The 26,460-nt window shown below is 34.7% G+C and overlaps 1 protein-coding gene across 1 annotated transcript in view; it reads right to left on the minus strand.

Moving 5' to 3' along the window:
* The window catches only part of DNAH8 (dynein axonemal heavy chain 8), a gene marked incomplete at its 3' end in the record, with an annotated part of 107,211 nt that overhangs the window by 64,664 nt on the left and 16,087 nt on the right, over positions 1-26,460 (minus strand). Inside the window, exons 15-35 of the mRNA XM_079550301.1 lie at positions 25,806-25,925; positions 24,842-24,983; positions 23,644-23,753; positions 21,808-21,914; positions 20,311-20,413; positions 18,461-18,635; positions 17,004-17,197; positions 15,291-15,417; positions 14,534-14,769; positions 13,012-13,116; positions 11,623-11,736; positions 10,989-11,051; positions 9,559-9,659; positions 8,119-8,256; positions 6,490-6,730; positions 5,303-5,502; positions 4,817-4,970; positions 4,535-4,698; positions 1,590-1,692; positions 884-988; positions 419-580 (exon numbers count right to left, since the gene is read on the minus strand). Coding sequence (XP_079406427.1) covers positions 419-580; positions 884-988; positions 1,590-1,692; positions 4,535-4,698; positions 4,817-4,970; positions 5,303-5,502; positions 6,490-6,730; positions 8,119-8,256; positions 9,559-9,659; positions 10,989-11,051; positions 11,623-11,736; positions 13,012-13,116; positions 14,534-14,769; positions 15,291-15,417; positions 17,004-17,197; positions 18,461-18,635; positions 20,311-20,413; positions 21,808-21,914; positions 23,644-23,753; positions 24,842-24,983; positions 25,806-25,925 — 2,964 coding nt within the window. The remainder of the gene's footprint in view (positions 1-418; positions 581-883; positions 989-1,589; positions 1,693-4,534; positions 4,699-4,816; positions 4,971-5,302; positions 5,503-6,489; positions 6,731-8,118; positions 8,257-9,558; positions 9,660-10,988; positions 11,052-11,622; positions 11,737-13,011; positions 13,117-14,533; positions 14,770-15,290; positions 15,418-17,003; positions 17,198-18,460; positions 18,636-20,310; positions 20,414-21,807; positions 21,915-23,643; positions 23,754-24,841; positions 24,984-25,805; positions 25,926-26,460) is intronic.

Consider the following 26,460-nt stretch of genomic DNA (forward strand, 5'->3'; position numbering starts at 1 on the left):
TTAGGTGTGCATTATAATGACAAATACATGAATTATGAAGTCCCATAAATCTTCATGAGATGAGATAACCATAATAATAGCCCTTGCAAACATAAATTATGAGAGAGAAATCGATCTGCACAATAAATTTTCTTTGCATATCAAAGAGGTTCAATAGCCATCACAGACAATGTAAGCTCTACTTTGCATTTTCTATGAGAAGACAAAATTATTTTAATGTGGATAACAAGAAAAATATTATGCTATACATTGTGTACCAAAATTGAGGTTGTAAAAGCTGCCTGCTACTGGTTAGATTTATACGCTTGTTTTCTCTTTGGGAAATTCCTCATATAGACAGTCCATTAGTCTATATGTTGTTTATTTCCCCAACATGCAGTCTAGACTTCACACACAAAACCATGTTCTGTATTCTCACCTGTGCTGGAAAGTGATTGAGAAAGTTCAGCAAATCATATCCCGTGTCACTAATTTGGTAATATGCTGCCCTAATTATAGCATGCAATGAAATCTGCTGCACATGTAGTAAATTCTGTAACCAAAGCTCTACTGGTCCTTTTGCAATCACTGGAGTGTCCAACTGAGAAATAAATAAAAGGGAGAAAATAAGACATAGTTAACAAATTCCTCTTCAACACTGTTAGTTAAAAGATAGTTACTAAAGATCTTTGCACAAAAATCATAAATACTATAACTACTGCAAAAAATTATAACAATTTTATTACATTGATGATTGAAACATTTACTTGTAATTAACAGCAATTCAACTTAATATATATATTGATATGTTGGATAATAGAGTGATTTATCTATTACAAGATTTCTGGGGGGGAGGGGAAGGAAAGGGAGAGGAAGGAAAGGGAGAGGAATATCAGCAAATTACCAGTATTTTTTCTCCTTCTCTTGATATGACTGCCAGTATGCGATCATAATCCTTTTGGTGAAATTCTACTTCATTTATATTGTCAGATATGGAAAGCAGATGCGGCTGTAAGGATAATTCAAAAGACATTCAAGTTATTCAATAACATTAACATTACATAACATTACCATAGAAAAAAAACAAAATTGAAGGTAAGGTAATCATGTGAAGATTTCTCTGAACTTATGGATGAACTTCAGGCCATCCAAAGGTAATAAGTGTAGAAATATTTGCGTAGGATTTTATCTCAATCTGTTTTTTTTTGTTATGGTTTTACAGTTTCCACTGGTGATCGAGAAGAACAAAAATCAGTTATTACATTAGATCTACTATTTTATCTCAGCTCTCAGCTACAATGCAGAGTAGCCAGACTGACTTAGCACTATGCTAAGCAACAAGGTCTCTCATGGGGTCCCTTTTATTAAAGGAACCTCCAGCAAATCTTAAAAGGAGACCATATTCTAGTGCTCTGGATTCTGAATGTAAATATTTTTAATTACAAATATCTGTTCCCTATTTTGTTAAAGACTAATGAGCAAGAAACAAACAAACAAAAATCTCCAGAATTTGCAAGAAAATGTTAACATTCTAACTTCTTAACTATTTTTCCACATTTGAATTTCCTTTTTGTTCTAAGCAGCAAAAAAGAAAATCACTTGGGTTGTACCTGAATTGTATGAGAATCACTTGCTTGTCCAAGAATTTCAAGAAGGACAGGATCAGAAACAAAAAAGAATCTAGGAAACAGTAGCCTCTTCTTCTCTAAGTATCTTTAAAATTGAACAAGACTCCCATTAGAATCTTTCACTTTGTATTTCCCCCCCCCCCCCCCCCCATTACGTAGAACTGAAACATAAATACTTCATTTTCTGTAATTTAATTCAAAAAAGAAGACTTGGGTTCACACCAAAGTAGATCTCATTTCAGAACATTTTAAAGTTTTTAAAATAGAAAATGCTTTTTAAAAAGAGTAACAAATTGAAATATTTTTCACAATAACAGAAAAGTACACACACCAAGAATGTTTGCTCACCAGCTTTCTCACTGGCAACAGTACTTTCTTTATATATTCTAGATCATATCATCATTATAGATCATAATCCCTCAATGCAAATGTTCTTTACTCAGCACCTGGCCTGATATCTGCTGATGGATCTCACCTGCCCCAAAGGGGGAAATGGATCCTACCCAAAAGCTGGCAAAGCTTGTTGAGAAGGCTATAAACTAAATTTGAAGGGGGAATAGGATAACACCAGGCCTGCTAGAGATGAGCCTAGAGGAACAATGACAAGACTGGGGATGAGGCTCAGCTAAAGCACATCTACACAAATGCACACAGCATGGGCAACATGGAGAAGCTGTAAGATACTGCACAGCAGCAAACTATGACTTAGTTGCTGCTACAGAAACGTGGTGGGATGGATCCCATGACTGCAATGGATGACTATAAGGTCTTTAGAAGGGAAAGACAAGGAAGGAGGGGTGGTGGTGAGACTCGCTATGCTAGAGAGTGTTTTGATGTTGTTGAGCTTGAGGCTGGGAATGATAAGGTTGAATTTCTATCGGTTAGGATCAGGGGGACAGCCAACAAGACAGACATTCTGGTGGGGTCTATTATAGACCACCCAACAGGATGAAGAGACAGATGAGATGTTCTACAAGCAGCTGTCAGAGGTCGCTCAATCACTAGCCCTTGTTCTCATGGGTGACTTCAGCTTCCCTGATATAAAATGGAAATTCAATACAGTGCAGAAGGAGGAGTCTGAAAAGTTTCTAGAGTGTATGGAAGGTAACTTCCCAATACAGCTAGTAAGAGAGCCCATTAGAGGAGGTGCCCCTTTAAACTGCTGTTCACAAACAGAAAGACTGAGAGTACAAAGTTGTTAGGGATGTGCTCAGAGAAAATCAGAAATGGAAAACTCCAGCTTGAACTCAAGCTGGCCACTGGGGTAAAAGGGAACAAAAAAAGAAAAGGCTGAGGTTCTCAATGACTTCTTCAAATCTGTCTTTAAAAGTCAGACCAGTTTAAAAGTTTATCCTCAGGATATTCTACCCCTTGACCTGGAAGTCTTGGGTGAGGAACAAAATAAATGCCCCACAATTCAGGTGAAAATAGAGACCTGCTACTCCACCTAGACTGCCATAATTCCACCGGGTCAGATGGATGCATGAAGGAGATGGTGGAGGCGATAGCCACGCTGCTTTCAATCATCTATTTATGCTCCTGGTCAACTGGAGAGATCCCAGAGGACTGAAGGCTTGCCAATGTGACTCCCATTTACAAGAATAGTCATGCAGAGGACCCAGGGAACTATAGGCCAATCAGCTTGACCTCAGTGCCAGGAAAGGTTATAGAGCAGATCATTTTTAGGGAGATACACAACATGTATGGGACAACTAGGGGATAAGGCCTTGCCAGCACGGGTTCATGAAAGGCAGGTCCTGCTCGACCAACCTGATCTCCTTCTATGATCTGGTGACCTGCTTGGTGGATGAAGGAAAGGCTGTTGACTAATCTACCTAGACTTCTGCAAAGCTTTTGACACTGTCTCCCAAAGTATTCTCCCAGAGAAGCTGGCACCTCATGCTTAGACAGATACACTCTTTGCTGAGCCAAGAACTGGCTGGATGGCTGGACCGAAAGAGTTGCAGTGAATGGAGTTAAATCCAGCTGGCAACCAGTCAAGAGCAGTATTCCCCAGGGGTTGGTACTTGGGCCTGTTCTGTTCAGTATCTTTACTGATAGCCTGGATGAGGGCATTGAGAGCACTCTCAGTGAGTCTGCAGATTACACCAAACTGATAGGAACTGTCAATCTACTTGGGATAGGAAAACTCTACAGAGGGTCTAGTTAGGCTGGATAGCTGGGTTAAAGCCAGTGGAATGAAATTCAAGAAGACCAAGTGCTAGGTCCTGCACCATGCTATAGTGCATGCAACCCCATGCAATGCCACAGGCTTGGGACAGAGTGGCTGGAAGACTGTGTAAAGGAAACAGATCTAGGGGTATTGGTTGACTCTCAACTGAACATAAGCAAGCAGTGTACCCGGGTTGCTAAGAAGGCCAATGGGATCTTGGCTTGTATCAGAAATAGTGCAGTCAGCAGGAGCAGGGAAGTGTGTACCCTTGTGTACTCAGCAGTCATGGGGCTGCATCTCAAGTACTCTGTTCAGTTTTGAATCCCCTACTACAAGAAAGACACTGAGGCACTGGAGCACGTTCAGAGAAGGGCAACAAAGCTGGTGAGGGGTCTGAACCACAATTCTTAAGAGGAACAGCTGAGGGAACTGGGATTGTTCAGTCTGGAGGAGTCTCAAAGGAGATCTTATTGCTCTCTACAATTACCTGAAGGGAGATTGCAGTGACATAAGGGTTGGTCTTTTCTTCCTTGGAACTAACAATAGGACTAGAGGGAACGGCCTCAAGTTGTGCCATGGATATTCAGGTTGAATGTTAGGAAACACTTCTTCCCTGAAAGAGTGATCAGGCACTGGAACAGACTGCCCACGGAGGTGGTGGAGTCACAGACTCTGGAGATGTTCACAAAACCATTTAGACGTTTTACTGCTGAACATACATATATACATATATGTATAATCAAAGAATTCATACCCTGTAAGTGACTTCTGACATACTTCCAGTTGTTCATGTAAGTGAGGCAGAAGTTGCTCCATAGTCTCATCTCCAACACAGCAGGAAATTACATTTGAATTTTCATGAGCTCGTTGCATTATTCTTACCCATGACTTATCAATATTCTGAAAACGCTTTGCTTCCTATATACACACACACACACACACAAAAAAAAAAAAAAAGTGCTTTCATAGCATCCTCCATTGGAAATTAGTACACAGAAGGCTATTAATAAGTAATAGGCAAACACTACGAGTCTACCTGTGGTAACTGTTTTGCAATATCTCCTCCTACAAAAACTGCTTCAAGATAAACCCAGAGATTTTGTACAACCAACCATTCTTCAATTATGTCTGTAGAGCCACTTAGTTTAGAAATCCAACTCTGAATATCTTTTTTAAATGGTGCATTGTATCTGAAATAAAGGAAGAAAGACAGAGAAATTTAATTCTCAAGAAAGCTACTGTTAAACAGGAAGCTAAAATATGATGGCTAAGAGAGAACGGAGAGAACTTATAGAGCAAGACAAAGTTCCTAACAACTTTATAATACTCAAGTATATTGAGATAATAAGTTGCTACTAATATATCAATGTCTGCCAGTAGAGGAAGTTTTTAAATCAGAAATTTTAATTTTTATTCTTTTTTTTTTCCATTAACAAATGACATCCAATTCAAATTTACTGTTGATTTATTCTAATAATAGTACAGTTATTGAAAACACCATGCAAAATCATTTTAGAAGTACCTATTGCTCAGTAAAGAGCCAAGAATCATTAAACTGTCCTCCATCAAAGTTATGATTTCTGCTGATTCGGATCCCTTTAGCAGTAACTCTCCTCTTCCTTTGAATGGCGAAAAGCTCAGAAATTGGTTTCCCCAGATATCAGCTATTTGAGATAGCTTGGCTTCTATATCCTTTTCCTTTGTAGCAGAAATACATATATCCTGGACAGAAAAAAAGAGTTTTTAAAAATGAAACTGTTCCAAATGTTAATCTTCTAACGATGGTCTATTTAAAATCAGTGTATGAAATTTTGTAAGATAATGTGGCTGTATCACAAATGCAGAAACCACTGTACTAATTTTGCTGAAATCTCTCTGAAATGAAGTATATGGAAAAGTGAAAAATATTCCATTGGAAATGTATTATATCCCATTTCTGTGGCTTCATATTTTGTTATTTCTGCATCATAAGATTTCTGAATCATCATTTCCATATGGTTTTGAGTAATGACATAGATATATTTGTTATCAACTCTTAATCCTGTCTCATTTCAATTTATAGAATCACAGCATCTCTCAGATGGAAAGAATCTCTGGAGATCATCAAATCCAATATCCCATTCAAATCAGAATTGAATTTAAAATTAAGCAGATCAACCTGTAATGCTTCCATTAAAAAAATCAAATAAAGTATGAATACAATAATATCGTTTGCATCTGCATTTAAGCTATAACACTCACAAACTCCACTGAGAGTTCTTTTCAGGTTATTTGTGGGAAATTTTCAAAGTTCTATGGTTTAGAAGATTCTATAAAGGTCCAGACAGGTATTAGTGTTAAATGAAGAATCAAGGAGTTTTTCTCTGTAAAATATCTCATTCATTTCCAAATCTTTAAAGAAATCAGACAATAAAAATTTAAGTGAATGCGATCATATGAAGTTTATTTTCTGCTAAACAAAGGCTAGAAAATCAGGACAAGGAAGAAGAGATTATCTACAAATATGTGTCCAAAGATTCCAGTTCCCATTTCTGCTTTTCTTCATACAAATGAGATTTCTAAACACAGTATTGATTTAAACCAGTGTGGTCTGCTTGACAGACAAGACCCTTAACAATGCAAAAAATATTTTTAAAAGTTAGGTGCACATAACTTTTAATATTCTGTGATAATATCATCAAATGAAGTGCAAAAAAGGCATTTACCTACCTCAATGTCATCTTTATTTTGAAGAATCGGGGCTTCCATGATGTTTCGAAGGCAAAATGAATCAGATTCTACATCAAATTGATGTCCTGTTGTTTCAGCTATACGGTTCCAGTGCCTTGGCTTCATTGCTTTGTCAGTCATCAATTCCAACAAAGGACATGATTCGCTAAAATCATCAATTTTTTTCTTTAGATCTAAAAATGCTTGCCAGGTTTGGAGTCCTTTAGGTAATCGACGGCACCTGCAATTGAGTTAAGTTGGTGCAGTAGTAAATGGCCTTTTATAGATACAGGAAATCTTAAAAACATTCTAAAAACAGATAGGAGCTGCAAATTAGTTGCCATCCAAGTCAACATTTTCTATGTAAAACCATCAAATTAGTCACCTTTTTAGAAAAAAACTTGTGTAAATATCCTCCCTAACAATAATATTTAACATTTTTTTTTTTTTTTACCAAATAAACAGAAATATTTCAGTTTGCATTAAAACATTAGTCCATTAACTGCTTTTCCTTACAAATGTTTATTAATTAAAAAAAAATTGTTAACTTCATATATGTAAATCTTGCAGAAATCAGTAATACACAACGCACATTATCGCAACACTTTGGAGATAAATACACAATTTAGAAATACATGATAACATTATCTTCTCATACTGGTTAGAGGTCCATAAAATATTAGCTAAGAAAATGAAAACTAAATACTTCTATTTAGAGCATGGCAAGGAAAGAGAGTTAAAGGAATAATTATTGCATTGACCCTACTTTTACAGAGCCTGCCCAATAGGATGGAGCTCGTCATAAAGCAGGACTGCATTATATACCAGTTTAGTGGTGGCCTGAACTTAAATAAGTTATTTATTCTGTCGCAAAGTAATTCTTGTCCTACTGTTATTTCGTCCAATAATAATTAAGATACTCCTTAATAAGGTTAGAAAATATTTCTGAAGCAATCTAACAAAATAAAATACTTCTGAAAGAATTTAATAAAACAAAGTTAACTTTCGTCCTAGCAGCCTGGTATGGTTCCCTGCTTTGGATTTAGGATGAAAATGATGTTGATAATGCACCAGTGTTTCTGCTGTTGCTGAGAAGTGCTTATACTAAATCTAGTACTTTTCAGCTTCTTATGCTGATGAGGAAGCAGAACAATAAAACTCTGGGGAATTGGCTACTGCCGGGCAGCTACTGCTTGGGAACAAACCAGGAATTGGTCAGTGGGTGGTGAGTAACTGTGTTGTGAATCATTTGTTCTGAATATTCTTTTGTTATTATTACCACTATTCCTTCATTTTCTGTCCTGTTAAACCATCTTTATTTCCGCCCTTGGGTTTTACCTTTTTTTTCCTCCCAATTCTTTCCCTAATCCCACTATGGGGTGTGAGTGGATGGCTGTGTGATGCTTAGCTGCCTGATGAGTTAAACCACAACATCTGTTATCAAAACCACAGGTAAAAGGCTGGTTAAATGAAACTACAGCATTATCCTGCTCTCCTTGGCAAGCCTCATCTCTTTAAGATAAACCTTATTTGTGTAAGTTTTATGTGTAAATATAGCAAAGAACTTTTCTGAAGTCACCTGAATATTAATGCATTTAGCATAAGTTACAGTTCATGTTATGATCACACCTGTTCTGAAAATCCAGAAGCTCAGCATTAATCTTTTCAATATCTACGTCCGTCCAAAGTATCTCATAATAACCATTTATGCTGTTTATTACAGTATCATACAATCCATACAGTTTCTGAAGAAAGGCTAACTCCTTTCTGGAAGAAAAAAATCATATTAAAAAAAAATAAACCTATTTGGATATTTATCAGTACTTAAAATACATAGCATCTCTACATAGTATCTCTATTATTACCAACATTTGAGATAGATCAAATAGATTACATTTTTTTTATCCAGAAAATAACAGTTCATTAATAAAAGCCACATGCACAAAAAGTAGACTATACTAAATACCTATTTTTCACACCAAACTTATGTGGGGGATGTTTTGCTTTGGTTTAGTTCAAAACAATTCCAGTTCACCCAAAAGAAGCGAGCATCCCCCTATAGTCAGCATCAACAGCCTCACCTCAAGTACTGTATGCAGTTCTGGGATATAAATATAAGAACATAAAACTAATAGAATGTCTTCAAAGGAGGTTAACAACGATGAAGAAAGTTCAAGAGGGCATGACCTATGAGGAGTGGCTGAAGATACTTGCAGAGGGGTGACGTCATTGCTGTCTGCAACTTTCTCAAGATAAGGTGCACAGAGCAAAGCACTAATGTCTTTTCTCTAGTGACTGGTGATAGGATGTAAGGGAACAGCTTAAACCTGAGTCAGGGCAAGTTCAGGTTGAACATAAGGAAAACGTTCTTTACTGAGAGGGTGGCCAAGAACTGGAACAAGCTCCCCAGGAAAGGATCAATGTACTAAAGCCTGTTGGTATTCAACAGACATAGGGACAATGCTCTTAGACATACGGTTTAACCTTTATGGTTCTCTGTACAGAGTCTGGAGAAAGGCTCTGATCCTCCTGGGTTGCTTTCAAATATGGATATTTTATGATTCTACCCACCTTGAGCTGGCACTGTTGGGCAAAGCAGAGTGTGCCATGGCAAGTGGTGACAATTACTCAATTTACTTCAGAAGCACTCTCTGAATCTGAACTAAAATGGTAATGCAAAAACAGCCAGAAAGGGTCAGATCCCCATTTGTATGAATCATCATCAATCACTAAAATGGCTGGTGCAGAACCATTAGTATTTGATTTTCGTTAGTACAGCTGCTCAAAAAATTTAGACTTCATAAACCTCTAATGATATAAAATCATATATGATTACACACTGACTTTTCCTTGTCTCTTTCTTCTTGTTACTATTTTATAAGTATAATATTACATATATACCCATATATGTGAGTATATTTTTAGGACATGGCATTCTGCTTCTTTAGTATGACACCTCTATCAAAATAATCTCGTGTGGTTCTGCCACCGTAATATATAAATAAAGTTACCCTCTGCCTCTCTAATATAACTAATACACATCTAACACAGCTGTATTTCAATAGTTACCTGACTTTATGCAAAACTTCATAGTCTGTGACAGGCAATCCAAACAACTGTTCTCCAGAAGAGTATGTGATAAACTTTCTCCAAAGCTCATCAAAATTACTCTGAATAAATTAGGATTCATACAGACAAAGTTAAAAAAAATACTTTACATTTTAAATTATCTAATAAGAAATCATTAGAGTTCTAAACTTGTCTTTAAAAACTTCTATTAGAAGCATATTTAAATGTCTGAAAAATAATTTTCACATAAAATTTTTAAACGATTCTCATGTAAAGCAATGCTCAAATCCATATATTGAATTCAGTTAGTGAAAATACATGAGAGTGACTCTGAAAGTAATGCTTCCTATTTTGTTATGCCGGGCCACAAAGTCAGAGGCAGATGTTGGTGGTATGGCAGTAGAGGTTGAACCATTCCACCAATTCGTTGCCATGTGACAAATGCCTTTGTGTCAGAATGCCCCTCTGCTGCCATCTGACATGGAAGCGCATATGCAGAAAAGGTGTGTGGCTGAATTCCTCCATATGGAAAAAATGGCACCCATTAACATTCAACTCATCCTCCAGACAGAAAAAAAAAATAATAATTGTATTAGTTGATAAATTGTTCAGCATGGATAAAAACATTGGAGAATGCCAACACAATTATTTTCAGGAAAAGTGTAACTGCTTTCTAAAGTATTGGACCCACATGGGAAAGTGGAAAGAAGAATGATTTTAGTAATAAGTAGTACAAAGCATTCTTTTAGCAAAATAAACGTATCTAAAAACAATGTATCTGAAAAGCAAATTAATTTGAAGTCTCTCCATTTTCTGTTTATATTAGAGACGTGTTGGGATTTAAGTACATTTTTCTACTTCGTCAGTGCTTTTCAAGAACGTTGAGTTCATTTTTGCAGAATCACATACAATATCTGACTGAGAAAAGTCCTACAGAAAAAAAATAATCAATGTATTACTATTTGCAAAGAAAAGTTAAAAACTAAAACTGAATAAAGTCAACTGGAGATCCATGATCTAAGGCCGATAACAAACAAAAATCAAGCTGAAAGGCAAATATCTAATGGAAGATGTGATGTTTACAGGAGGAGGAAAATACTGTCTCATGTGGCTGATATGTAACTTGCCTTCTTCTCAGCCATTTTCAAGCCATGATACTTGTTTTTTGTTGTTGTTGTTTTTTAAACACTGTTTCAAGTAGATAATTTCTGCTCATGAAACATGAAGCGTGGAGCAAGTCTACACATAAAGCAATCAATTCCTCTACATTAAGGAACACAGTGCCTGAAAAAATTATAGCTAACAGAATTCTACATAGAGTATTAGTGAAGACTGCAATCTTCTGTAAACGTATCTTCCTAAACTTACTTTGAAAAGGAACACTGGATCTAATCTTAATTCTTTCAAAAATAAACTGTATAGTTGCTTACCTGAAAGATCTGTAGCCTATTACTAGCTTCCTGAGGTGGAATATTTGGAACCATAGGGCCTTCCTTTTAAACAATCAATAAACAGAAACTGAATTTTAATTTCCAAAGTGACTGAAGTCCAAACTACATAATCAATTGACAGTCAAGTTCCAATCAACATATGTCTGTTGGTGATGTAATACTTACAATGGTAAATCTAATTATAGATAATATTCACCCACTGGCTTAGTTGAATTGATAGTACTAGACTCTCATATTCTCATTTTTGTTAAAATTAAACAAAATCAGTGAGTAGGCCAACAATATCTTCTTGTGGTATACATCAACAACATCATAATGTGGTACAATAAAAGATATTATATAACGTGCCGCAATTCCTAAACTCATTTCCAAATATATCTCTCATGGAAAGAATCCCCACCAGAACTGTTTTCAGCTGTAGAGCTGTTTGTGCTGCTGTTACTCCAGACTGAAAACATTGACGTAAAACAATGCCTTTTTAGGAACCATGGCATTAGTAAATCAACCATACATTCAGTAGCTCAACAGAATAATACTCTGACATCTACATGATGCAAAGAAAAAATACTGAAAAACTAAGTACAAACTGTACCAAAAAGTTCAAGTTAGTTACCATTTCATATGATGTTTCAAAGTTTGATACATCCTCCCGAAAAACTGCAACTGATTCCAGTAAACTGCTTTTAAATTTGGGCTGAACTCGAGTCAGTTCATCTTGAATACTGATCTGACAGACAGAAGGTTAATAATGAACGTTGTTAAAAGAAAAAAAGGAAAAAAGGAACAGGTATCCAGAACTACATATAAACAAAAAATTATAAACAAAATTATCAAACTTCTAAACTACTGAAATGAATTATTTGAAGCTAAACAGGTATTGTTTTTCTTTACAGTGCTACATGATCTATTTTCTTAGATAAAAAGTAGAAAAAAAAAAAAAATTCTTCCTGCACTTATAAAATAAACATATTTCGTTATGAAGAAGTGTGAGAAGGGAACAAAAGGGTACTTCCTTCCTTCCACAAAACTGTCTAAACCCCAAATATGACATTCTTCTTCAGTGACAGTTCAGAATTTTCTTTAACAACTTCCAATACCTAAAGGAGGCCTACGAGAAAGATGGAGAGGGACTCTTTATCAGAGAGTGTAATGACAGGACAAGAGGCTAGTTTTAGATTAGATATTATGAAGAAATTTTTTACTCAGATTGTGGTGAGGCACTGGAATAAGTTGTCTAGAGAAGTTATGGATGCCCCATTCCTGGAAATGTTGTTGAAGGTGAAGTTGGATGGGGTTTTGAGCAATCTAGTCTAGTGGAAAGTGTCCCTGCCAACAGGAAGGGAGTTGCAAATATTAAGGTCCTTTCCAATGCAAAACATTTTTTTGATTATTTGTTCAAAAGCTTTAGAGAAATAATCAAGAACTGCATGAAATGGAAATGAAAAAAATACCACTTGACCTCTTGAGTCCTTTCTAGAATTATTAATATGTGTGACAAGATGTTTATTGCAGTAAAATATTTATATATTTCCACGTAAAAAAATTTACATTTCAGGACGACATCCAATACACAATGAGCTTTGATGGATATAAGTCTGTCCTAAACAATAAAGGTAAGTGTGAAATCACAATTTAAGGGAAAGGGCAGTGACAAAGTATGCACTTATTAAACTCTTGTAACATAAGTGCAGCGATCTTCCTGATCAGATCTAAGAATGAAGCAAAAACAGGAATTAAAACAGCAGGACAAATGAAGAAAAGTAATAAATCCCTTATTTTCTTGCAGCTTTTAAACCTCTACCTATAAGCTGTAATAATATTTAAATAGTAAAGAACTGCTTTATAAAATAAAATTAGAAAATGAACACCATATTCAGTGGTAGAGATAGAGACACTAGTGTGCAACTGAGAGAAGGAATGAGAAAACAGGATGGAGTTACAATTGGTCCCACACCACCTTTTATACACTGAATAACACAGAAACATACTTTTATACACTTACAGCTTTAGCTTGTAATTTATTAAAAGAATATCTGAGTGTATCAACTCCTTCTGCTTCCTCTTTTGTAACCTCAATTTTAAACGTGTTTAAAATGCCATAGGCTTCCTAAATTTAAAACAAACAAAACTTAGTAACGATCCATTTTTAACTCATTTGCAGAAACAGTTTCCATGTGTTATATATATCTCAAATAAAATCTCATCATATAATTTAAGCATAAAATATTGATTTTTTTCTTTTAAAATAAGGTTAGAGAATCAATAAGAATGAGGTCAAAACAGTAAAAAAAGAATATATTTCTTTAAAATAAAAGGCTTGTAAGTGATGAAATATCAGAAAAACACACAAAAGAAAATGAATCTTATATAAGAGGATTTACTATCTCAATGCTTTCTGTATTCTAGAACCTTAATTTTAATTGATTTTAATGATTTCTTCTGAACACTGAATAATTATCCACACTAAAATAGTTAGCTATGAAATATTTTGCCATTTATAAAATCTTTATTGCTGTATTTTTCAAACTATCAAATGCTTGTACATGTATCATTACATAATGAACCTATCTTTTTTTCATTTTTGCAACTTATTTGCATTCAGGTAGTTTGAATACCCTCTTCTATTACTCTCTTTCTACAAACAGGGCACAAATTATTAAAAAATGCGAGTTTTCTTATACAGTTTTCTTAAATAGTGCTGACCTCATTTTCTCTTGTATATTTTATTTAATACCTATGCATATAATTATCACGTCTGTATCTTTAGCCTGAAAAGTATCCTGCAGACACTCAGCCTAAGAGAATATTCAGAACACACTTTCTTAACATAAAGCTATGAAAAAAGACAGCAATCCACTAAAAGTCCTTTCTGGTATCATGTGAATAGACGACTTTCAGAATGAAAGTGTTGGTATTCAACAGTACAATTTCTTCTGCAAAAGTTAGATGAAAATGTGAAAAAACATGTTACATTAAATTGATTGCTTCTGAGTATGATAGAAAAAAATTCCAAGTATATATAAAGCTTAATGAGCTTCTTTTATTGAGTGATATCAGGAAAACCTGAAGAATGCTGACAATTTCTGACAACATACACTGATGTGTGACTTCATAAATGTATTCTGGGTATATTTGATGGGGTTATATGATCAAAATCTTTGCTTATAGATATAGAAGAATTAGGAAGAGGATTAAATCTAATGAAAGCATACAGAAAAAGGGAGATTACTGTTATCTTCTCTCATGTTTTCATCTGTTTATTTCTGCATATATTTCTTCCTATATTGTATTTAAATTGTAATTTAATAGAGAATCTGTTTTTTTTGTTCTGTATTTATACTGGATCAAGCAATGTATATTATTTTGATTCATAGTTTTTAATAAAAATAGCAATAAATATTATTTTGCTTTTTATCTTCTGCCCAAATCCTTCGTGACAGTAACCTTGTTTTGTTCTGTTTATTTTATGACTCCTACTATATAATGCTGTATTAATAAAAACAAAAAATTAAAAGTCATCTTACTTCAATAGGTCCCAGAGTCATATCCATTTCTATTTTATTATCACGTATGATAGATAAAGCTTCCATTGCAAGCCTGACATCATCTAGGTCATTCAGAGGTCGAGACAATTTCTTTAAATATGTGGTGATGAATGATGTCATGTCTGTCATTTTCTTTTTATATTCCTCATTTAAATAACGACAAAGGAGTAACTTCCAGGCTTTGGCTTCAGCAGATAAAGCTGTTTTCAATGGTCCTGATTTAAAAACAAAAGCAAACAAGCAAAAAAATCACACAACACATATAGTTCTGTAGCGCAATTAGGAAGAATGTCAGCAGAAGTGCGATCCAATTACTGTATTTTAACAGTTTCTACTATACTGAAATACATTTCTGTGTTTGTATGGTATATCCATAAAACACAAAGACAAACTTATATAATAGAGCACACAAAGATGAATGAAAAAGAAAAATGTCTGCTTGTAAGTTTAAATTCTTAGTGATTATATTTAATTAATATATATTACCCAAGCATATGAAGATGAGTGATATTTAAATGGCTTTTATCTGCATTCTAAATGGCATCTTGGGATTTCAGTACTGGGATTTGGAATACTTGACAAATAAAACTGCAACGCATCTTGCAGCAATATGAAAATAAAACTCCTTTGTAATTTCTATTCATATCTGCAAACTTTTTATTTCGAAGAATAAACCAATTAACATGACTATTTTTTTTATTACCTCAGTATGTACAAAGAAAAGAAAATATAATACCCGTGTGCAATTCAATCGGACCAAGAAGAAGAGTGGGTTTCAAATCTTCCATCTCTTGCTCAAACATAGCATAATGAAGTATTTCTTCTCTAATTTCAGTCAGAGATGGACAACTAGCCAAAAATTGCTATGTGAAGGTTAAAAAAAAAAAAAAAAAAAAAGTGAGCGAGTCTTATTCAGGAATTATTGAAAATTTATATTAATACCACATTAATACTACATTTGAATTTAGCCTTCCATTCACTTACTAGATTACTAATATGCACGGGATTATGCATGAAAATATATTCAATTATCTGTCAATAATTCTCAATTTTATTGACAAATTCCAATCAAATTTAACAGAGAAATAGACATCCAAAACACATTGGTTGACTATTTGTGAAAACAGATGATCTTAACAGAGATTAAAAAAGAGCACATGCCTGCACATACATAAAAGTTGCACCATCAGTGTAATGTAAAACAACCACAGTAAAACAAATTTTGTAAGCAACTCCATGAGCAGAAGAAGTCAAAAGTACAAAGGTTTTGTCATTCTGAAAAGCTGCATTTTGAAACTGTTACTCAAAAGCTGTATTCAATATGTCTATATTTCATGGGTAAGCAATAAACACTATAAGATGTTTCATACTTCTTTTGTCTGAGAATACCTACACAGGCTGAAGAAAGGAGGGGCATGTGTGCACAAACACTAAACGCCCAATTATTGAGGCTTCTTTTGTAACAATATTCTTTTCTTTAGCATTATCTAGGTCAAAAGTTACAATATTTGTCTAGACTTAAAATTCAATTAGACTAACAGTACAATTCTTGCGTCTGCATATAATGCATACTTCTTAGTACAAGATGCAGTGTGCCAGCCAAGAGACCAGTACTCAACCAGTAAACAAGGTGATGTAATACTCGCTGATCTATCTACAAACAATGCAACATACAGAATCTTTCTATTAAATAGAAAACTGAATTAAAATGAGGTTAAATAAAGGAGACATGGCAGACAACTTTCTTCTACTGAATTTTAATTAAAATGCTGTTGTAGATGTGTTGTAATGTGAACATTCTGAAGTAGAATTCCCAAAAACTTATAATTACTAGAAACAATATTTTTCTTTCTGTAGTAGGTGCTACATTTTTCTACCACTTCTGAGGATTCAACTTAGAGAAGTCACCCTCTTAACAACAACCAGGATTCTATAATTCAAACAAGGAAGGGAATAGAGAACTATCTGCTGAATAGAGACTGTAAAAGGAAGAGCAGTGAATAAAAATAAGCATTCAGCTCAAAATAAGAGCCTTAAATACTTTCCACACAGAAAAAAGAACAGGTAATCAGTACTGAAGCTGTAACAAGCTCTATGAGTTGTTGCATATATCATGCAAGACTAGAGTTTTCTTACGGGGCCCTAAATCCAGAGACATACAAAGAAAAAGTTAACAAACTAAAAAATTAAGACCACTTTATCAGCACCTATGAAGGCATAGAAACAGAAAAACCCTGCCCTCAACCTAAAAGTAGGTAGTGTGCAATCCCTTCTGCTTAGGAAATACACTATCACTCCTACCACTATTAAAATCGAAAAAGAATTTGAGCTCTTAGCTTTCTTTTCTATGCTCTTTTCCTTCATATTTCTTTTTCTTAATGTTTTCTAGTTTTAAATTATGAAAAGATGATTAATGAACAGTCCTGCAGGAGATTAACATTAAACTCACCTGAATTTTGGCATCTCTATCTTCTGTCCAAAGCACTTTATATTTCTGAAAATCCTGCAGAGTTTCACTAGCTATTTCTCTTAAAGAATTCATAGAAGAAGAGAGGAGCACAACTAATTTAGAAACATCTTCACTTTCAGCAACACCTGAGTAAAAATTTCGTAGTTTGCTTTTCATCCCATCTTCAGCTCTTTCTGCAAAATAAAATATAAATGTAAAAGTTGTTAAAAGTCCAGTTAGTGACAGTTTTCCTCTAAACAGCAACTACGCTGTTCAGTAAGGCTGAACAACCTTCTCTACATAACTGCTTAATATATAGGTACCAGGTCAGGTGCTAGTTCAGGTCAGGCTCTGTAGAGTTAGGCCATATTCAGCCTGGAGTTAATGTTTCCAAACAGAAAGAAAAGAGTCTTCTATACTCACAACTATAATTTTACTTTGTCTAGTTTAATTGCAACTAGAACATGACAAGGTCCAGTAAATATTATGTGCTTTTTCCTTTTAAATTCATAGAGTGTTTTAAATTATTTAAACCCCTTAAAATACTGTAAATTTCTAAAACTGTAAGAAATCTCAATAAATAGCTTTTTGTTAGGCTCTAGAGATTTAAAAAAAACACAAACCAAGAAAGAAACACAAACATAAAACTTCGCCAATTTACAACATTTATGAGTGCAAAAATAAACTTTGTGTTTTGAGTCTGCACTTATCTAACTGTTGGTATCTAAGTCTTTTCAGTCTTAACTGAAAGGTTTAAACACTGGTAGCTGCTGCTCCAGTTACACTGTTCATGCTGAAACAGGAGCTCTGTCTCCTTTAAGATTTAAAAGTAAACTCACATAGAAGGAAAATAAAATGCAATCTATTGTGTCCCTAAATATTCAATGAACTTTTGATACAATCCGAATCATTTTAGACATTGACAGTTGTGAGATCTAATTAAACCTTTCTGTCATGACAAGTGCCTGAGCATTTTGAAGCAGATTTAGCAGAATGTTGGAGGAAAACTCACTCTTCCTGATGCTCACACTGTTTAACCAGAGCATTTTATTTTAGCATGAAGACCATCACGGGGATCTGGGCACCAGAAACAATGTCTCAGACTGACTCATCCACACCAACACACTCCCTTAGATCTCCTTGACCAAACAATAATATAATCTACCATTCTTGCATTCCTTCCTCCCTGACCAATGCTGATGAATGGCTTGATGGTGATGAAAATGATTACTTGCTAATGTTGTATTTTGACAAAGAAGAGAAAAGGGCTGTATCATGAGGACTGTCTTCTGCCACTTCTGTTTTTCCAGCAATTTTAAAGTCCCAATACTGGACTATCAGGAAGAAAAAATTTCCTAGATGTTAACAATTTTCCAAAGGAATCATAACAAGAATATGGCATTTTCATTTGAATTCGAACTTGAATTAATTAAAAAAATCAAAATAAATCAACTTACTTTCCTCCTTTTTGGCTGATTTTCCTACTCTTGGTGCAGACAATAATCCAGTTTTTAAATTAGATTTTAGCGAATGCTTCTGTCCCCACTGAGAAACTCCACGACTTACATCCAGAATCAGTTGAATCATACGATTGATGGATTGCTGCATATCATCTAAATTAGGAACCATAACCTATTCAAAACAGTTGGAACACTGTTGGAAAAAATGCAACTGACTGTCATTCTCTAAGATCTCAGCTTTACTTCATCCACAGTGAATTGTGGAACATGCCCCAGAAGAGGATCCAAAAAATGTAACTCTTAGAGTATGTCTGCCTCAGAATTGCCTCTCAAGGAAAGAAACATACTGTACTGATCTGCCACCTATTTGTAGACTTACACTGCAGCAGACAAACTGTCATCCAAGTATTAGTAGCTTTTTTTTGTTTTGTTTTTACAATTCCTAAAACGTTTTTATAATCTGCAATATACGTTACCAGGTTTTTTTCCCCTGCAACCTAGAATTATAAAGCATTAGAAACATCAGACCAAGATCTTCCTCTCTGTTTCTCTTAACCTCTAGAGCCTAAGTTCTGTGAGAGAGAATTTTAAGAGGGTTGGTCATAAATGTGCATGTGGGTGCTCATCTTAAAGAATATTTAAAACTATATCACCTCTCCTTCTAAGTGCTTTCATATATATGTTTTCATGCCATACAACTTAAGGAAGACAACAATCACCTATACCACAGCGACAAAGGTTCTACTTGAATAAGTACTGATCTATTTTTTTTTCCTCCCAAGAGCAGTATTGCTTCAAAAACTTTATAAAAAGCACAGTAAATACAAAATGAATTGAACTCCATGCATTAGCCCTAATCTCAACTTACATTTTCACAATGGCTTTTGTATCCAGAATTCCCAAGCCAAACAGGTAGAGAACTTATTCAGTGACAGAGTAAAACAAGAATTCTTGATCCAGAGCAACTAGCACACAGAACAGACTCAAAACACCGGCTCTAGTGTGCCATCTTCCACACTGTATAAATAATAGTATGCTCCCTGGCATAGTTTGAGATGATGTAAAATAGCACTCCCTCTCAAAAAAAATACCAAACTCAAAATAAATAGTCAGGCACAGTTTGGAGTATAAATTATGATAGATGCTAAGACAGTTTAAACACAATCTCCTAGATTCAGGTGTAAAAGCATTTGTAACTGTAAACAGAAGCCATTTCAGGTCAGCTGGCTTTGAAGCCAAAAGTCAGCCACTAGCCTCTTTTATTCAATATTACACAAACAGCCAGGAAGTCCCAAATACAGAGCTTTCTCAACTGCACTGTCAGAATAATGTTAATTGTAGCTTTATCCTGCTCTTCTCTGAAAATAATTATATGTAGGATAAGCTTGAGAAAAGGTACTTATCAGGTTCTCCAGAATGGTGAATAGGAGAAAGAATCTACCTGAGAGCGAGACAGGAGAGAACAGAAAACCAACTTTTTTTAAAACTTTGGAACAAACATCAATCATGGGGTACACTCAGTCCTAAATGTCATCCTCAGAAAATTACCTTACAGTTTCTTGAAGCGTAAGTCATTATTCTGAAATGATTAAACTATTCCACAGGAGTACTCAGAACTTGTATATGAACTGCTAAAAAGAGACTATAATGTTTTACAAATTAACTTAACAGACTGAGCAGTTGTTGCAATAGAACAAGGAACTCGCAAAATCCTATTTGTTAAAATAAGGTTCTGTTTCTGAATTGGTGCTGGTTCAGTAGAAGTGTACACACATCCTGTGCTGGAACAAATGCAGAGACATTATAAAATAGTGCATTTTACCTTACCTATGAGACACATATCTTACCGCATTAGGTATAGCAAGGTGCACTTCTGCTTTCAGAAAAGGAACATTCTCTTCAGATTTGCTTGGGTGAGCAGAAAACGTTGATCTTCTAAATGTAGTTTTGCTGAAAATAATTTTGAAACATGTCATACATACTTCACTATGAAACACATTCAAATTATCTTAGAAATGTCAGCTGAGCTACTATTTCAGCAGAAACCTTCATGGAGAGTTTTTACGTTATTAGCGTAGTAGCTATTTGACAAGTTTTATGTTTTAAGGATAAAGAAAATAGCCACAAGTTCATTATTCAGACAAAGGTTTAGATATAGACATCGTTTTCTGAACTTTTTAACCAGAATATTTTCTGATTCTGGATTTCAGTCTCTTAGTTTAAGAATGACAGTGATTTCCCTGTGTTTTGAGTAGGGCATAAAAAGGTTTCACCGACCATTTCGTGCAACAATCTACAACACTAAGTGTTGCCTCCTGGAAGTTTAGATAAATATACAACTTGACAGTTTCAAAGACAAGCTAGTACAAAATGCCAAACACACAATCTGAAGCCCCTCAAAACTAAAATTAAAGACAGAGTGCGAAGAACAAACAGTTTATGAATGCTACCACTTGACTGAGTGACATAAAAAAATTGAGCATTCAACAATATGATATTGTAGACAAATTCAAAGATGAAAACGTTTGTAATTGTTGCAACTGTATTGTATCCAACAAAATTCTCACTGACTTCAGTTAGATCAGAATTTGAATAAATTTTGCTGAAAGACATCCATAAAAAGAAAAAAGGTAATACAAACTTCAACTTGTAATGATGATAAAATACTGTCAACTTTATACACTTAAAATAAACCATCTTAACAGAAATCTAAATAGGCTAGCTCTTCAATAGATAATATATTATATGGAAGAAATTCTGTCTATACGTTTCATTCACCACAGAGAACTCTATAGAAATAATACTACAAAACAGTTGAACAAATAAAAAAAACACATTAAACTGCATGGATCTTTTCATAGTCACACAAAATTCATAATGAGTGCACTGATGATCTTTAACCAATAGGAAACAATCCAACAACATGCTGAAGTAAAATGAACAGATGGTCACACTGCTATGAATGGCACAGAAAGGTCACTTAAGTTTTAGTTATTCACACTGGAAAATAAATTGTATAGCATTTTGCAAGCAATTCCAAGAAAAATAAGAAGAATAAGAATAAAATCAAAAGGGTGCAGGCCAAGGGGAAATAAAAGTAGGGGGAAAAAAAAAAGCTATAACTGACAACCTAAAGACATGAAGCATAAAGCATAAAGGTGTGAGCCTGAAGCATCACTGCTGCAGAGTGACGGCTCTCCTGGTTCTTCTTGATCTGCGAAAGGTCGGGAGCTGTTTGACTAATAACACAGGCACTCAGTGTTAATACATATGTGCAATTATACATAAAAATAACAATCTTGTTTTGGTACTGCTACAGAAGAAATTTTGCATTTGCAACTCACTTTGAAACATATATTCGTTTTTTAAGACTATCCAAAGATAGTCGAGTAGCTTTCTGGAGACTATCTAGCAGCTGATAACTGAAATAGGCAACCATCTCTTTACATTTCTGTAACGAGAAAAATATACATCATTTAGTATTGTACTCAGACAGGAAGCTGAAGATTATTTCAAAATCTATTGGTCAAATGCAATAGTCCTAGTCTAAGAAAATTTATGCTGTAAGCCACATGAGAAACACAAGGGCTGATGCTAGGTAGGAAACCACCTTGTGAGTGAAATAAGTAAGTAAAAACTGTATGAAAAAAAGTACATATACAAGGGCAGCTCCAACAGTAGTGCCTCCTTTTTTATCATGTTGGGCCACAAAGTTAGAGGCTGATGTTGCTGGTAGAGGCAGTAGAGGTTGAATCATTCCACCAATTTGTTGCCATGTAACAGATGGCAGCAGAGGGACATTCTGACACAATGGCATCTGACATGGAAGTGTGTATGAGAAAAACGGGTTTACGGTTGGACTGGATGATCTTTTAGTTCTTTTCCAACCTTGGTGATTCTATGATTCTAAAAAGGTGTGTCACTGAATTTCTCCATGTGGAATAAATGGTATCCATTGATATTCATTGATGCTTGCTGATTGTTTACGGAGACCAAACAGTGGATATGACCACAGTGAGGCGCTGGGTGGTGCATTTCAGCAGTGGCAACAGTCACAACTGGTCACCACCGCTGGTACAGATGTTTATGAGCATTGCATGCAGGCTCTTCTTCATTGCTGGTGAAAACACATAGCTAATAGTGTTGACTATGTTGAAAAACAGTGTTTTGTAGCTGAGAAACTGTTCTATGAAAAAGCGTTATTATGCTCTTTGTATCTGTTGTAGTTTCCACTGACATAAAACAGAAAGTATTACTTTCGGAGCAACCTAAATATAGTATAACATCTGAGAAATCTCAATTTGTCTTATTCGGAAGACTGAGAGCTGGCTGAAGTCACATATGCATTCAGAAAAGCATGTGTTCAGCTCTTCAAATAAGCATAAAACAAAAAAGACACTGCCCCCTCCCCCCAATTGTAAATTTTTGAAGAAGAACGGTGCGTATTCACATTTATCTTTCTTGAATAAGAGACAAAAATGGTAAAACCTCACTGTACTGGATTAAGAAGAAAACAAAAAAAATTAGGAATATGTTCTATTGGTCTTACATGGGAAGGTTTCAGTAGTGGAGGGGATGCGCTACAGAGATTGTCTTTGAGTAGAGCCCAGCACTGCCCCATGTCAGATCAGAGGTAGCTCCTACAAAAAGGGACCCACTGCTGGCCAGAGTTGAGGCACTGAGTGACACTGATTGTGCTTCAAGGAGAGCAGATATAAGAAAGAGAAAAAAACTGCTGTGCAACACAGAAGCTAGAAGAGTGAGGAACGTGAGAGAAACAGCCCTGCAGACACCAAGGGCAGTGCAAAAAGAGGGCAGGAGGTGCTCCAGGCACAGAGCAGATGTTCCTTGAAGTCCAAGGCAGGCCAATGCTGAGCGAGCTGTCCCTTTGCAGCCAATGGCCACCATGCAAAGCAGATCTCCACGTGTGGCCCATGGAGGAGCCCACAGTACTGCAGAGCTGGTGCCTCTGGGGACCACTGATGGAGCACTCCACTCCTGAAAGCTGCACCCCACAGCACAGATCCATGTTGGAGCAGTGCATGGAGAGCTATAGCCTGCAGGAAGTCCATGTAGGATCAGTTCAGGACTTATTTATATCAATTTTATCCTCAAGATATTCAATTACACTAATTTGATCAGTCTTAAAAATAGATAAACCTCTTCTTATCACAAAATACCTCTTTAAACTCATCTTCTTTATCTTTGCCCTTCTTGTCATCAGCGTGAAGAGCTGCAGTATCTCCATCTTCATCGTCAATACCTTCAAACATTATACGTTTTCCTTTTCCTGTAAAATAAATATATATAGATGCATTTTTTTTTAACTGAAATATTTGTTGTACTTTGACGTACGCTGTCCCCCCATTAAAGTCAAAGCAATATTGCTATTAGTTTTAGTAGTAACTGGATCAGCTAACTGGATGTCTTTCATATAATTTTATAGGAACCTGGTTAGGAGGTCAGTTTACAAGCTTCACGCTAACAAACGTTATACAGTACAAATGTGTGTGTAATGACTGGTAGAAGAATATGAATGTATCAGCTGGAAGAGGCCAAAAATCAATATAAACTATTTAACAACATACAGAGGAGCCTCTTTTCATTAGGTTTTTTGTCCTGGTTATATGATTTTTAACTATCTGGAGTGCTAACCCTGACCACACCTCTATACCTCAAAGAAACTGAACCCAGAGGAAAAAATCCTGGCTAAAAAAAATAGGGGGTCCCTTACTGATTAAACTTCAAAATACATGCTGTTGTTGAAAAAAACCTACACACACAATGCTACAGGACTTCTAAAAATCTTTGCAGCACACCCCAGAGCAGTGGGGTCCAGATACACTGATCAACATTGAGCCTTGTACGAACAACTGACGGTCAGTTGACTGTACTAATTAAATTGACCAGCCAGTAGAATTTGTTTTTTTTGTATAGGGAGCAGTGATAACTATGATAAAATACAACTGTGACAGAAAAATTACTAAGAGATAGACAGTACAAAATATTTGATGTAGCTGAAAAGAACACTATATTTCACCTAAAGAAAATAAGAAGTTGGAAAAAAATTGAACAAAATGTAGAAAAAAAAAGAACAAGTAGGAGAAAAGAAACTGTAAAGTTACAAGAACAGCAGGCTACTAAAAGAATATCTTGGTAAATCTAAACAGGAAAGAGTTCAATTCTAGAAACTCCATCAGTAATCAATTATACCAGTGACTTAATATAGGAGTCATTAATGAATGCAGAAGGGTAAACAGATGAAACCATGGCCAGAAGAAGAAAACTCAAGAAAATTATCTAAAACGATTCAATTCTGATATGTACTAGTTAAATCTACAGAAAAAAATATATATTTAAACAATCATAATTACCCACCTGGTGGTGCCTGCTTTTTTGGGGCTTTCTTAGAATACTTAATTTCATAATTCTTTTCAAATACAGGGATTAAGTCATGAACAGCATCTTCAATATTCATACTTTTGTGGTTCAATAATTCAGCACATTCTTTAGTATAAATCTGTTAAGCAAAAATATAAAGGAATTCTCTTATTACCACTAATAATATTTTCATTGTTCCCTTTCATGGAGAACCAAATAATTTTCTGAATATTACAATCTTCAGACAGAAACCACATCAAGGAAAGAATTCATTTCAATGAAAGAGCAACATTTTGAAGAAACAAAAATAAATTGACAAACTAAAACCAAAATCTTTATTGTATTTGAAAAATTTTCAATTCTACTACATTTTGATGTTGTTTTTTTTTTTCCAAAATTTAAAGATGCGATGGCAGTTTTAAATAAAGAAAAGGAAGAAATCACTGAATACTGAAGGAAGGTCAAAATCTGAATCTGGTGTAATTCAAATAAACCCTTTTGAGTAATCTTTATGATTTTGTTTACCTGCATTCAGTTAAAAATTCTCATTTAAAGTCAAGAAAACTTTCAAATTCTCAAACATGTTTTTTGGAAAGTATTTTTAACCAGAAAAGCAACAGTTTGGGAAAAAAAAAAAGTAAAAATTAAAAATCTCCACATATATGTCCAAGTATCTTCCTTAAAAAAAAAAAAAAAAAAAAAAAAAAGAAACCACCACCAACAAAAAAATACCTATATAAAGCAGTTCATAAATAAAATTATATGTGCAACAAAATTATATATATTGGATATTATATATCCAATATCTAAATACTCTTAAAATATTTCAACAACAACAACAAAATAATGTTTTGTATTTCTGCTGGGAAAATAATTATTTTCTGGATTTATATTAATTTACTAAGGCATTGCTTCTAACAGAATCAAGAATTCTTGCTCATGTATGTAAAGCACCACATACCTCATTAGAGGTCAACATATCCTCTACTTTGACAGGCCCATCTACTGGTAAGACAATTAAAAGAGTATTTGATATTTCTTTTAATATTAAGTCAATCCGTACTTCACATATATCATTTACCTAGAAGGAGAAGTTCATGTTAGTGCCATACATCTATATGTTAAACATAATCTGTTCCTCCAGGGAGTTCTAACAGATAATACTTCAATACAATATTTTGCAGAGAGAATAAAATTTTCTCTCTCTACCATTTAAAAATTAAGAAAATCTCTGAGAAAGTGAACCATAACAGGAAGACAAAAAACACAATTAAAAAATAGCTGAAGTAAAAGCGCAAACTTTAAAGTTCTCAAGACAAAAGAAACACATTAAAAAAAAGGAAGCAAAACAATGCCCCTCAAGTTATGGCAATTTAAGGAATATTTACAGTGGCTAAATATAGTCTGCTTTTTAAAACAAAACAAAACTGTGAATTATCTTCCATAATTATAAAGGGAATTTTTTTCAAAAAAAAACCCCACAAAGCATACCTTTGAAAACAAATAAAATTACAATGTTTCGAGCGGTAAGCCTACATTAATATGCAATATGAAGTGCAATCTACTTGGAATAATTTCTCTAAAACAGCATTTCAATCAGGTAATGATCAAAAGCA

This window comes from Tetrao urogallus, assembly GCF_951394365.1.
Source record: "Tetrao urogallus genome assembly, chromosome: 2".
Lineage (NCBI taxonomy): Eukaryota > Metazoa > Chordata > Aves > Galliformes > Phasianidae > Tetrao > Tetrao urogallus.